This window comes from Cryptotermes secundus, unplaced genomic scaffold, assembly GCF_002891405.2.
Source record: "Cryptotermes secundus unplaced genomic scaffold, Csec_1.0 scaffold1084, whole genome shotgun sequence".
Classification (NCBI taxonomy): Eukaryota; Metazoa; Arthropoda; class Insecta; order Blattodea; family Kalotermitidae; genus Cryptotermes; species Cryptotermes secundus.
In genome coordinates this window covers 1,096,765-1,112,250 of record NW_019724603.1, presented here as the reverse complement: position 1 = coordinate 1,112,250, position 15,486 = coordinate 1,096,765, and the positions used below count along the sequence as shown (strand labels likewise).

The 15,486-nt window shown below is 38.4% G+C and overlaps 1 protein-coding gene across 11 annotated transcripts in view; it reads right to left on the bottom strand.

The window, feature by feature from the left end:
- LOC111862524 (cytoplasmic dynein 1 intermediate chain) overlaps positions 1 to 15,486 on the bottom strand; it is a 63,084-nt gene that overhangs the window by 19,481 nt on the left and 28,117 nt on the right. For 6 of the 11 annotated variants that reach the window (XM_023847996.2, XM_023847998.2, XM_023847999.2 and 3 more), the window contains one exon: positions 8,223 to 8,270. The exons of the other annotated variants lie outside the window; for them this stretch is intronic. In XM_023847996.2, the coding sequence (XP_023703764.1) occupies positions 8,223 to 8,270 (48 nt within the window). The remainder of the gene's footprint in view (positions 1 to 8,222; positions 8,271 to 15,486) is intronic. 11 annotated transcript variants of the gene reach the window in all.

The window sequence follows — 15,486 nt, the reverse complement described above, 5'->3', positions numbered from 1 at the left end:
GCACTGGCGCCAGGCAGACGCATGACTGGTGCGTGATAGACCTCTTGAATGTTTGCTTCGTAGTCAGTAACATGACCTCACTGTTTATGACCCAATTGTTTTCCTTTCCCACTCCAAAAAAAAATGCCTTTGTTCATCTTCCAGCTACATGCACCAGGCAGGAAGTTACTAGTGCAAATTGGTTCAAGGTCAGAAGAGGTTGAGGTCCAAGCGTTTTCTTGGAGAACAAGAAATATCTGACTTGTTCTCTGATGAGCTATCTGATGTCCCTTGTGAGTCTGCTAGTGATAGCGACTCACAATCTGATAGTGAGTGTGGCAGGAGCTAACAAAAAATTGTGGCCACAGACAGTGAAAGTGAAAGTGACAGTAGCTCCGACGAAAGTGCGGATAGCAACATTGTGGGGACAGCCACATGGGGAAAAGTAGACGAAACGCCTGCTTTGGGACAGTTTACTGGAAATCCAGGGGTGAAGCAAATTCCATTGGACCCAAAACCACAATTCACAATTCAAGCATGGTTAATGTTCAAAGGAGACATGGACAGGTAAAGAAGCCTGTTTGTATTTCCGAGTATAATATGTTCATGAAGGGAGTTGATAGAGCTGATAAGTACTTGGCCTATTATTCTCTTCCTTGGAAAACAGTAAAGTGGACAAAGAAACTTGCATTGTGGCTTATAAATTGTGCCATTTTCAATTCATTTTTGGTTTACAAAAACCTAATTCCTGATTCAAAATTGAAATACAAAGCATTTCTGATGAATGTGGCAAAGGCCTGGGCTACAGACCAGACGGTGGCGGCAGAACCAGAGTCATGCACAGACTTAGTGTGACGGGCCCCATCAACTCCCACCCCTCGCAGTCCTCATGTGGACACCCTTGGGCGACTCTCAGGTGTTGTGCGGAAACATACCCTCATGAAAATTGTGAAGCGTGAACATGCCAAGGGGAAGCACCCTTCTATGCGATGCTGTGTTTGCGCAGTACACAACAAAAGGAGTACGACTGCCTACATTTGCAAGTTCTGTGTAATGCCACTTCACAAAGGGGAATCTTTTCAGAAATATCACACTCTCAAGCACTTCTAGCAGCATTGGTAAGCGTTCTCCAAAAATTTTAGTTCATAAAATTAATTAGGAGATTTTATATTAATTTTTAAAGTGAACAGTGCACAAGTTATGGTAGTAGGTTTAAAAATGCCGGTCCCCAGGGTGGTTTAAATATTTAAATCGCTGGTCTGCAAAGTGTTAAAATCAATAATAAACCAATACAATCATACAATACATACAAACTTGAAGACCTTACCAAAGTTATCTCAGGATCAGAAATTTAATTATGTAGACAATAAAAGTAATTCCTGTTAAACGAATTTTCTAATGGAAGGAAATTAATGTTGTTTATAAACAGTGCTTCCTGAGAGGCACTGCATATTCAAGTACAGAATCTCAGGAAACAAGACATCTGATCTCTGATACAAATGTAAAGACACATGCTAGATATGTTTCTTGCAAGCATATAGAAATAATGCATTACAACCACAATTACAATGAACTACTGCACAAATCCATAAGTATTATGTCTGGAAATCCAAATTAATTCTTGAAGTTCCAATGTGCAAAATAAAGTTTCTTAGTTCATAAAGGAACAACTCAGAAACATGACAAAATACAAGCAAGGCAAAAGGACTGGACATGGGTCAAAGCTAAATCAAATTAAGAATTATGGCCAAGTCAGTGGCCTAATTCCACAACTCTTGTACTTCCATCCTACAAGCAAACTTCAACATTATTATCAATAAATAATCATTCTGATGCACAGAAATTAATTATAGTTGGTATATTTGAATCATTAGTATAAAAGATTACATTTTAAAGTAATGAAACACAGGGAGGTACTACACCAAATAACCAGACAGGCTGATCTACAGATAATAATCCAGGCTTGTAATCTGTAGGCGCTTGGTTCAAATCTCCACCAGGACAGCAGATATACTGACTGAGGTTTTCAGTGGTTTTCCTCAGTCACTCCAGGCAATTTTGGGATAATAACTCAACTAGGCCATGGCTGCTTCCTTCCAAATCCTTAGCAATTCATCATTCATATGTCATCTTATCATGACTCTACAGTCTAAATACTGGCAGTGACATTAAATAACTCATAAATAATATATGCCATAAGAATATAACAAATACTATGTACCCTAGGCCATAAACACATTTCATATTAGATATTGAAGAAAATATTTCCTTGTCTACAATATTATGCTTCTACAATCCTGCGGCCTTGCCGCTTATGTATACGCGAGAAACATTACTGTAAACTGAATGAGGATAATTTCTGATAAATTCCATTACAGTAATATTTCTAGTAATTCTTACCCTCTCAATGCTACCCACATGTTTGTGCAAGGGAGATGAGTGTTAAGAAATGTACCTAAAATTCCAATATTGACATAACTTGATTAGATAGCATTCTTTCAATTACATATTATGTAGTAACCTCACTTATTTTCCAAAACAAATCAGCTAATGTTTTCACTTACACATTTTTTCCTAGTACCAAACATCATTCTTTCTAAAAAAAAAAAAACACCTTTGTCAATTATGTTGGCAGGAAAATGCTGGAAGAACCCTGAGTCCAGACTTTCCAAATTTTAAATTCCTTACCCCAATTCCATTTCTATGGTAAAAAAAAATAGAGGGCGTAATCAGAAGATTAACATTAACCTCAAACGCAATGTACATAAGACCAGAGACTTGAACCAATTTTCTAACCTTAACTGCAATGTTGTGTATGCAATATTTCCATCATGTATACATCTTAAGCCAAATTGAATACCGCAGCTACATGGTTGAGGGGGGGGGGGGCACTGCTCTAAATTTGAGACAGGCCTGGCTGCCCTCATGTTTTTCCATTTTCCTGATTCCAGCACACGTTCACCAATACAGTACCTCAATCCTTTCAAGCCTCACTTACTCACTCATGGAGCTGAGCCCTTCTTGAGGCGCCACAAATTCTGCAGCTACTCAAGGATTTCCCAGCATTTTATGGAACCCAAAGGTTCATTACCATGTTCACAAGAGCCCTCCAATGGCCCCTATCCTGAGCCAGACCAATCCAATCCATATCATCCCATCCTGTCTCTCTAAGATCCACATTTTAACATTGTCCACCCACCTACGCCTTGGTCTTACCAGTGGTTTCTTTCCTTCTGGCTTTCCCACCAATATCCTATACGCATTCATCTCCCCCATTCATGCTACATGCCCAGCCCACTTCATCCTCTTTGACTTGATCATTCTAATTATACTTGGAGAAGGGTACAAGTTATGAAGTGCCTCGTTATGCAGTTTTCTCCACCCTTTCAAGCCTAAAATTGAAAATATGATGGGGCAGTATGGAATGGATTTATGTGGATCAGGATAGGGACCAGTATCAGGCTCTTGTGAACATGGCAATGATCCTTCGGGATCCATGAAATATTGCGAAAGTCTTATGCAGATGAGCGACCAGCCATTTCTTAATGGCCGGTTCCATGGAGACAACTTCAGTCCCTACTGCACAGAAAACATGATGTGTCTCAAAGAGTACCAGTATCCTCCAGCATGTGATATCATGTAGTAAGGTAGAAGTCAATGGTCATTTCAGATGAATGTACTGGCTCCATCTTCATGGTAAAAGATTAGCTTAGCATATCTCAAACATGAAGATCAAGGTGGTGCATTCCACTGAAACCTTGATGAACTTCGTGTACCTCTGCTGCTCTATATGCTGTCTCATGCCAGATGATAGGCGTTCTTCACAGGCACAGCTGTGAGAACCTCGAATATAAGTAAGTGTCTCCATTAAAAAGGAAAAAATTTATTGTTACTGTTTATGGAAATAACCAGCATTTATTCTGAGAATCATAAAGGTAAAAGGTAAAGTTGTCCCTGTGCTGAACTAATTCAAAACTATGCCATGAAGACGCATGGGGGAGTGGATGTATAGATTCACGTTTTCATGACATCAACAATAGTTGGAGGTGAGTGGTCAGCTTCACGCCCCGGCCGCTTTACCCCCAGGGAAAGACCCCCAGTACCCTTTGAATAGGAGACTGGGTGGGTACCAGAGCTGGTCTGGACAACGTAGAGAAAAGAAAATTCTTGACCTTACCGAGACCAATCTCTGACCCCTTGGCCGTTCAGCCCATAGCCAGTCGCTATACTGGCTCCATTCTGACAATCACGTGAAACATAAACACACTCGATGGGCAGAACTGACACTTTCCTACACATTAAAGCAGGTGATACAGTAAATCCCTATGATTTGTGATACCCTACTTCCTTTACAATCTTTTCCAGTTCACCAGCCATAAACATACTCATTCTTTATTCATTTTTGGGAGGTCCAAGGTTCAAACCTCAGCCCAGATACTAATCATCCTAAGGAGCTTTATGGAGTTCGTCAGTCCCTTGGGGCAAATGCCTGGATAATGCCTCAAATTAGGTCATAATTCCTTCTACATCCCTTCCAAATCATTATTCATGACTCATGTTGCTAGTTATAGTCTATGTTCATAGTCTAAGCTGCTGAAAGCACAATTAAATAAAATGTAAATAAGTAGTACAGTTTACTGATACATTCAGAGTGGAACTAATTAAAAATCTGTTTTGGTCTGCAATGTATACTTTTCAGACTTAAGAAAGAGCAGTCAGGGCCTGGATTTTGTTCAAAAGCACAAGATATCCCATCACTTCTCTGCACTGAACAGACTCCAAGACACTATGCTGTTCTTTAATTACATAAACTTAAAACCTCTTTAAAGTACATACTTTTTTTATCACTGCATATACAGGGTGATTCACGAAGTTTTACCCCCACTTAGGGAGGGCATTCCTGAGGTAATTTGGAACAAAAAATGTTAATATACTAATGGTATCCAACTCATAATTAAATAGATACAGTAATTTGAAAACTGGCGAAAGATCTTTTTTTCTTCGAATTTCAGTCAAAACAAATTAGAAATACAATACAAACACTTTTTAAATCGTTAATGTTTTAGGAAAGAAGCATTCTAAAACCAAATTTTTCTTTTCAATTTCTTAATTTTGCATTGTGCAACATTTTTCATCGATTTTGTGTTACAAAATTACATTATTTTCAGCATCCCATTCTGTAAACATACCAATGGTTGCATATCACACCCTTCTGTCAATCTGTTTCCTTTAAACTGTAGTGCTTTAGAAGACGACTGGATTTACATAAGATTTTCAAAAATGTCTCCCTGCACGTCAACACAATGTGTCGCACGCATATGAACCACTCTGCCTATCTACCTACGCGCAACATTCAAACCGGTCTACCTTATCTGCTGACATAGCTAACTGGAACGTATGGTCGCCCACGCTGAAGCATAGCGCTGCATTCACAATGATGCGTTTCAAAAATCTATTGTTACTCCGTTAACTATTGAAACTCGACAAAAAGTTTATAAGGAAATTTTGCAGGAAATAACCCCAGGAATATATACCATAAGCCAGGGTAAAACTTCGTGAATCACCCTGTATATGCATCTATACAGTGTGACACAAACCTGAAAATAAATAAAATAAAGTTAATAGTTACAGATGTTTCAAAAACTAAAGAGCTGTCAAAGAGATCAAGAGAATACAGAATAATTCTAATGTTATGAAATTATAAAATGAATATTATGGAACAGAGAGATCCAAAAACAATGCAAAAAAAAAAAAAAAAGCAATCTACAGATCAAATTTTGAACAGATACTAACATGCAGTGCCAAAGCATGGACCCTTACAGACACAAATAAAAGAAAATCCAAGTGATAGATATGAAGTATTTTAGTAGTACTGAGAGGAAAAATATCATCAGATAATAAATTAAATTCCTACAAAATTTTGAATTAAAAATTTGTAAAGAAAAATTATTACACAAAATAAGAATAGTGATAAGGACATCAGAATTAAAATTTAAAGGAAAGAGCTGTATGGTAAGTTCTAGAAAAATACAGTCCATCCAGCCACTGGAAGACATCAAGAGGTGAGGGAAGAGCAGGCAATAAATCATAAAGGAATGACTGTGGGATGAAATAAGAGGTTGCATCCTTTTTGTCCATCAACCCATATAAAATCAAAACTGTCAGAAGAAGATTCAAAGTGTAAACACTGTAAAGGAACACTTTTACGCAATGGCTTCACGAAGATGGGCAGACATTACTGCAACCCCAACAAGCAGGTTAACAAGTATTACATCAGTAACAGCTATATTTATATGAAAGGGTCTGTTCATTGCAGCCTCCTGTTGATGTTCCACTTTGATTCAAGTCACTGGTTTAGATTTGGTTTGAACTTCTTCAATTTACCATTTAGAATTACTATTATTTCTAATGAAATGCATGCGCATCACATCACACAAGCATTCAGCAATACCCTAAGTGGTCCATTTGAGAAAAGAAACATTAGCAACACACAATACATAAGCTGTATAATATTTGAGGTTTTCACAGCGGTGACTGTGAAGAATTCTGTCTTCTGGGACGTGGCACCGCGTAGATACTGTGTAAACTGACATTTCGGAGGAATGTATCACCTCCATCTTTAGCCACCTGCTCACATTGGTTCCTTGTTCCTGGATTTTTTGTTATACCCTGAAGATGGAGGTGATACGTTCCTTCGAAACGTCGGTTTACACAGTAACTATACAGCGCCACATACAAGAAGATGGCATTCTTCAATTCATAAGCTGACACAGATTTGTTTGTTAGTTACAAAACTTATACTTCAGATTAACTACTCATATGTTAATTAGTGTTGAAGCAGCTGACACACAAGATACTGAGTTACACAATGGAAATTATTCCCTTGGTCACTGCCAAGCCTTTCACTTCTACACAAATTAAAAAGTTCAAGGACTGTATTACAAATTGCTTTGGGGCAGGAGGAGGTTTTAGATTTCCAAACCTCTTCTGAAAACCTCAAACAAAATATTTTAATACTTCCATAAAGAAACTGCAAGTTCAGTACTTTACACTCCAGAGACTCCTGGTGACTGACAGAACATGTACACCTCCAACTGCAAGCCCAAAACATTTCCAAAGCACAAAACCATGCACTCAGGGAATTAAAATAGAAACTGTTCACATTACCAAAAAAATCATTCAGTCTTCTTCAACAAAATAAAACAAACAGTAATTGTTAGTATTTCAAACTAACAAACAGTAATTGTATTTTAGACCATGTGGTACTGAAATATATATCTTATGCAGACAAGTGGGTCAGAATGATGTGATGGTCCCACGCGATTTAGCAGTATCCTGCCTGTAACTTCGCAGGAACAGCGACAAGTCTAAGGATCCTAGGAGATAATAAGCAACATCCATTGGCATGTTACACTCATATCTACTGTTTGGCATAGATGTCCACCAGAACAAGGAACACTCTATTTCTCCATCTAACTGTCAAAGTGGTTACGGCATTTATCGCAGGAACACATGGCCTGTTCAATTCTAGCAGAGATGAAACAGAGACTCAGTGCTTGCAATTGCTGGCACACATTGGCTTTAACCTATCTTAAAGTGTTTTACTTCACCGTTGCCTTGGGGTATAGAAGCTGAAGGAGGAGTGTGCCCTGTTTTTCCCAAAATGTCACTGACGCCTTCCCTGCAGACTTCTGTCGACTGCTTCTTCAAACACCATTCTGCTCAGACCTTACACCTTTGTGGATCACTAAGGAAAGCATTTCTGACATTATGTTCAGATGATAGCCAAGGTGCACTGCTGTGTGTAAACACGGAGTTCTTACTGCATTTCTGCGGGAAATAAACATGTGGTGTGTCACCGGGACAAGTGTCTCAATTTGTCTGGCAATTACACAGGGAAACAGAGGGTCTGTCCTTATTCTATCTACATCTAAGTAATAAACACAAGCATAATTCCTTCAGATGATACTTAACCCAACAGCAGATGTACAAATATAATTTCATACACTCCATGTTTTGAATGCATCGAGAACTTTATCTCTGATTATGAATGAACTGTCCTTCAAGCAGTCAATACTGGAATTTGATACCATACAGCTAAAGTTTTATTTGAAGTGCCTAAACGTAATACTGTGACTTCTGAAGGGTGAAGCAGGAATGGGTGAAGCAGTCTGGCCAGGCAGGCAGCCAAGCAATCAGGCAGGATAATGAGGGATGGGGAATAAGCAGGAACATGGACCTACCTGTAAACTCGTCTTCCCACTCTAAACCAGGATTTAGATTGTACTCGTCTTCAAACACAATGAAAAAAAAAAGAAAGAAAAATCAATATTTAGATTATCAATATGTATGTTACATTTCAGCAAATATGAATGACTGCAATATTTTTGTCACAACATTTAGTAAACTGTAATGGGCGATAACACAATCAAAATTTACTACAGCTATCAGGCTGAAATGCATTCAGTGTTATCAATCACTGCAAGCAACGACTGTCATCATCTCATATTATTCCAAATGGGAAAATGTTTTTTAAATGCAACATTATTAACTAACTATAACAAAAGCATTAATAACAATGTTAAATATAAAACAGGTTGTCAAGGTGAGTATTATCAAATGCATACATCATCAGTCATTCAGTGCTGCTAAACATGGTAACACACATTTTCTGCAGACAATATTTCCTTAACATCCAACAGAACAACCCAGAGTCCCATATCAACATACCAGCCAGTGTACTCTTAAATTTATCTCACCAATCAGAGATCTCTGCGAGAGAAATGAATGCCAAATCATAGCCCAAGAGGTGCTTCCCCATAATACCGGAATTTAAACATATTCACGAAGCAATGTATCGCATGAATGTAGATTTGTGTTCTCAGCATGAAAAATCCATCTGTATTTTTAATATGATTACAATTTCTAACAACATAATGTTAAAGAATGCGCATACAGCCAATATGTAAAAAAATGCAAAAATGTAAATCAACTTATCCTTACTACACTGTGTTTATACATTTATATTATTAACGTGAAATTATGCAACAAACATATTGCTGCAAATGACAGCATCGATAAATGGAAAAAATGAAACACTGCTGAAAAATATTTAAATATTCGTACACATGGACCAAGATGCCTTTAAGAAAGCATCAAACAGTATTCTTGATTCCAACACAGTACCTACTGTACATTATGATTGCCCGACGACGCAAGGTCATCTTTGCAAAGCCAATACATGACTACAATGTACAAACCTATGAAAGTTGAATTCTAAAAGGTCACAATGATGGTATATTAGACTTGGGATTACTGAGTTTTTTGGGCTGTATCTGTTCTATAGCATTAAATAGAAAACACAAAATTTCAGAAACTGAACAAGGTCCAGTGATTGACATCAGACCTGTATGAGGAGGTGCCTCCTAACCAGTTCATCTGAGGGCACGGACCAAGCTTCTGAAACATCGTGTTCTATTGGCAAACTAAACAGCAGACAAGTCCAGAAACACAGCAGTCCAAAACTACATGTGCTCACACATTTAAGAAACATATGCAAACTGAAAGCAGCTGTATTCTAGTCTGATAGTGTGACTTCAAGTTACGGACACACACACACACACCTCTGCTATAAATGGCTGGTAAAATTTTGTCCCATTTTCTGATATAGCAAATGAGTGTTTGAACACTAGTACCAGTAATAAGGAGATTAAAGTCTTGAAATGCACTGTACTAATTTTATCTATGAACTCTCCTCCACTACAGACTAAGGTAACATTCTGGATTCCAAATTCCATAAGCCAATATACTCCATGAAAGAGAAAGAGAAGAGATTCGGACTGCAGTCAATCCATTAAACTGCTCTATTCACAAACCATAATTATGGCAAAAACCTACATTACTGCTAGCAGTTTATGGGGAGAATTTTCGTAATGTTCATAATGTGTGTAAGGACATCTCTAATCCAGCACCTGAGTGGCAACAGAATAGAGAAGTTAACACATTAAATCTCACAATACAAATGGAACAACACAAAGCTGGATGTGTGAACAGATGCAAGTTGGATCTCATAACAGAAATTATGAATAGGAATAAATTCTGATCATAGTAGAAAATTGATTCTAAATGGAGTAGAACACTCAGGATTACTGCATTTTTGGACTTTGTCTATTGTCCAGTATTTTAAAAATTGAAGATGTTTTGGAAAATGGATCTGTTTCAGTCCTCGGGTGAGATCCATACTCTGTTAGGTCCCTTAGCACGAGCTAACCTCAAGAGTTTCTGAAATGTTGTGTTCTCTAGTTTCTAGAATACCGGACTATGGACAAAGTCCAAAACCCAGTAATTCTGAATGGTATAAAATGTTATGTTTCAAAAGACTCAGTTTAAGCATGAATTTGTAGTGCCTGACACAGTAAAATTTTTTGTGGATTTTAGACCCTTTTAGAAACACTTCACTAACTCAATTCTAAAGCTTCTGATGATGTTACTACACCATTTAGAAGTATTATTTCGGAGTTTAATGAAACCACCAAATTTTGGAAATCAGTTATAGATCCATCTTTAGGTGAACAGGTTATTAAAGAAAACCTTGGTTCTATATATTCTTCACTTCTGAAGATTCTTAGCTCAGATGGTATAGAGACTTGACTACAGGCTAGACAACCAAGGAATTTGGGTTAGATTCCCAGCAGGGGCAGAAGACTTTTCTCCTCTCCACTGCATTCGGACCACCGCTGAAGCGCACCCAGCATGCCACCCAATGCTTACTAGGGCTCCTTAACCATGGTTAAAAAGGCCACGACATACCACTGACCACTCACTTCCATCCACTACCAAAATTACTACACTTCCACTCTTCCAATGTATCTTCAAAGCACAATGCTTAATTACACCTAGTAACAACTTTTTGTGCCTTCTGAAAATTGATGGAGTCCATGGTTTCACCTACCTCTACTGAGGGGCTAAACAGAAGTTTCACTTTGTATCCTGTTCACCTGAAGACAGAATAAGAACCAGTTTCTTAAACAGCGTTGGTTTTCATACACTCAGATGATGGACAAAGTGTGATATAGTTTCAAACACTTCATCAATCGCAATTCTTTTTATATGCCAAGATGAGAAACAACCAGCAATATTACTATTTTGAAAAATTACTATGGGTAGTATAAAATGACCGAATATTTTGAATTTCAATTTCTCATCAGTTCAGATGGACGAGCGCGAGGCTGCAATCCTACCAATATGCTACATTTCTCCTTAAACATATGTGAGAATTGTGACAGTTCATGACTGGTATGTGAGTACAAACATGTGCCAATAACATGTACCAACTGTCTACTGACATTCATGTTTATAAATAGCTCATAACTTTCCTCATCATTAATCCAGGGATTACCAACACTATACGCAATGATTAGCTTTTACCAATGGCATGCCTCATTACATGAAGAAGAGAGAACAGCATCTGCAACCAGCATGCAGCAACAATGGTTACCACCTAACCACCGTTACCACTATCAATAAACATGCTTCTCCCCCCCACCCCAGTCACACTGCCAAAGTACCATATTTCCAAGTATACAAGACACACAACAGTTTGGGAAGAAGATGTCAAGGAATATACTCTTCTGCTTTTTTTTCTTTTTTGTTTAGGAAGCAACGTTTATTACGTATTAATTAAATGTAACAAAATTATTTGTATATTTATTTACATTTCCCCCCCCCCTTTGGCACTACAGCCCCAGTGGGCCTAGGCCTACCTCCATGAACTCCGTTCACTTCGGTTTTTCTAGATCTCACACATACGGTAGGACTCCTTGGGCGAGTGATCAGCTCGTTGCAAGGCCTCTACCTGTAGACAAACACAGAAAAACGCACACAAACATCCATGCCCTGGGTGGGATTCGAACCCATGACCCAGGCTTCCAAGCGAGCGAAGACAGTGCATGCCTTAGGCCGCTTGGCTACTGTGACCGGCTTTATTTACAAATAGAGTAAACAATTCTGCCTGACATGATGAAAACAAAATGAAATTTAGGTAACCACTAACAGTATCTCATTTTAATTGTTACTTCTCATGTATAAGATACACTGTGATTTTCTGGGCCACTTTTAAGGAAGAGATGTTATCTTATGCAGCAGGAAATATGGTAATGCAATATAAAATTCAAGGTTAGTAGGACCTTCCTGGCTGGATGGATAGACACATGATGAGTATGTCTTAACGATTTCACTAACTCGACACTCAATAACCTCACATTCGCTTAAAATCAGCAAGCATCTACCTGAGGGTACATTCTCAAGGTATTTCCTACACAACTACAACTTTACGTACTCTTACACATTGAATTTTATCTTTACAAACAACACAAAGTGATGGAATATCACCTAACAACGTTTTAATTAGATTGTGGTTTTCCAGTGGTCATGTCGGTGGACACTGACACTTTGGAGGAACATGCTGCTTCCATCTTCAGGGTTGAAGTGTGTCAGGCTAAGAATCACCTCAGTTATACAGGCAGATTTCAAGATCACTTATACCAACAAGAGGGAGTAAGGCCAAAAAGAACAGTAGGGTAGAACACGGCTCATTTCCCCGATACCCCACTAAAGGTAAAAGCATAGTTATCCCTACACTACACCATGAAGGCATATGGGGAAATAGATGTATAGATCCGTGTTTTCTTAACCTCCTCACTAGCTGCAGCTAAGTGGTCAGCTTCACGCTCCGTCCGCTTTACCCCCGGTACCCACTGGATAGGAGGCTGGGTGGGCCCCAGAGGCGATCTGGATGTTGCAGAGAAGAGAAAACTCTTGGCCCTACCAGGACTCAAACTCTGACCCCTTAATCATCTAACCCATAGCAAGTGGCTCTACCGACTGCGCTATCCCACCTCAACTTAAGTACCTCAGTGAGGGGCGGGGGAAGACAGTGATTCCTGCCAAAATATTGATATTTTCGGGGCCACCACATTTCATTTTCACTCCTGTGATGATAACAATATTGTGACTCTCTGCCTTCCTATAACCAAAAAATAAATAATGGGGCTGGGACCTTGCAAAGGGCCACTGCTTTCCTTCCTACCATTCCCACTGACCCAGAACAGGCCCGTTTCTTCATTCTCTGCAGTGGGTCTAAGTGACCACCTTCCTTGGAACCTGCCTTGATAACTGAATCATCACTCCACATGCATCAACCCTGAACCTGAAAAAGGAAGCAGTGTGTCTATTGAAAGCCTTGATATCCACCAGCTAGACTACATAAGACCATAATCTGAATGGTCATGGCTGTGGAAACCTAGAAAACATCACGTAATGTTTCGATTACACAATGTAAGGAAAGTAAGTTGGAAAGGACAGCACTGAGGGACAGGTCAAACGTAGTCACAGATAGTGACAGTATACCAAACTGTGGCCTGGAGTCCAAACTACATTTCCACTTTTAAAATATAATGTTATCAGTGTAAGAGGGCCATAGGGATGTGAGACATCGAGGTTCTAACATTTTCTACATAATCAGCTCACAGATGAGGTTGTCGGCCTTACATGTCGACCTCCCTTTATGCCAGGAATATTCCTGGTACCCATTTCAGTTAGAGGGTGAGTCGATACCTGGTTTAAATCTGTAACATCAAGGCTGCTGGGACTGCTTCTTGGGGGGAAGGGGCACAAAAATTTTCTGACACATTTATGTTTAAGCCACTTGACATTATTTTTTACTGACACCACTACAGCATTCAGAATAGAACAAGATTTCTTTTAAATACTTTCAAGCGTCCTGTATTAATCTCTTATGAAATTCCTTATTTTTCAATTTTGATTTGGTTTTTAATCCAGGGGAAAATGGGAGTTGACTGGCTGATAGAGCCTTTCAGTCATCTGTAGCTGGGACAAGACAAGTATACCATATCAAATGACAGGCGATTAGAAGCCTTTAATTAGAATGAGTGTCATAAGGAGGACCATACAGGTACAGATCATTTAAAAGCGGTAATTTCTTTTATCAATTTGGTATAATAAACACTGAAGGCTGCTGTAACAGTAACAGTTCCATTTCCATCAGTGATACGCCACAACCATCTCACACCATCTTAGGGAATGACGGACACATTTATGGTGGCACAAAAAAAAAGGCTTTTTTTAACAGGGTAAAAATGAGTGGGTTTTTGGATTTGAATGAAACTAAGATCAGTTGTGTGGAAATTACCTTACGTACAAAAAGATTTAATCAGTTTGGCTGATCTGTTATACAGAAGTGAATGTTAAATACGGTTTTTTCTTACATATTTTCCACTTTTCTTAACGTGTCAGATGACGCTACAGTTAAACCTGTCAAATCCATGGAATGACCACAGAATTCTGCATATTTAAATCCATTAAAACACCACGTTTGGACTGAACAGTTAGTGTAGACAAGAACCGTTCTGGTGCATGGAATTACAGAAACAACAAACTGGTAACATCTTGCCTCTTGTATCATATCAGCCATTAATGGGTAAGAAAGAGGAATCCAGGCCTTAATCCAAGAAAACAAGGAGTCTATTCACTAGCAATTTCAGCAAAAGAAACAACAAATAAATAAATCAGTATACATACATACATAGGTATGAAGAAAGCAGTCTTCTGGGATGTGGCACCGTGTAGATGTGGTTTTAACCGATGTTTCAGAGGAACATCGGTTAACACCACATCTACACAGTGCCACATCCCAGAAGACTGCTTTCTTCTTAGTCACTGCCATGAAAACCTCAAATCTTACATGGGTATGTTCATCAAGGCAGTTTGATCAAATTTGTAGAGCCCTTCATTTTTACCAGTTTTAAAAAGTGTCATTTTTGGCCACCTGTTAGACATGTAACATAAAGAGCATGTGGACGCGTGTGCACTCACACAAACACATACATGCATGAAAGCACTATAGATATATGCTGAATTATTTATCTTGCATCAAGAATATTCCATTCAAAACCATTATCTCATGAGAATCCTGTTGTTCCCAGACACTGAGATAACCAGCAGAAAAACAAAACTTTAAAAGAATTACTTCAGTGTAACAATTATGATATTCCTAGGTTTTTGGTATATCCAATGTAAATATCCACGTCATTCTTCCCTTGCATTATTAAGTGACAGTCTCTATGTCAGACACGTGTCAACTATTTGTTTTTCATAAAAGAAAACCACAAACCAGGCCCAAAATTGGATTAGTTTCTTTTGCTTACATTCCTTGAAAAATTCAACTTGTTATTTAAAATTCTGGTGGCTTTCAAATACACATACCAGAAAATAAAACTGAGTTCTCATTTCTTGTTATTATATCAAGTAATGATACCATTCCTTCAAAATGATGGAACAGCTTATTTGAAACATATTCATAACCTTTCAACACAATACTATAAAAACTCTAATTATGGTCCTTATTATTAGAGTACATGTCACTGTATGCCTCAATGCAACAGGATTCTAAAATATAATCTAATTATGGTAACTCAGTAAAACAGCCTG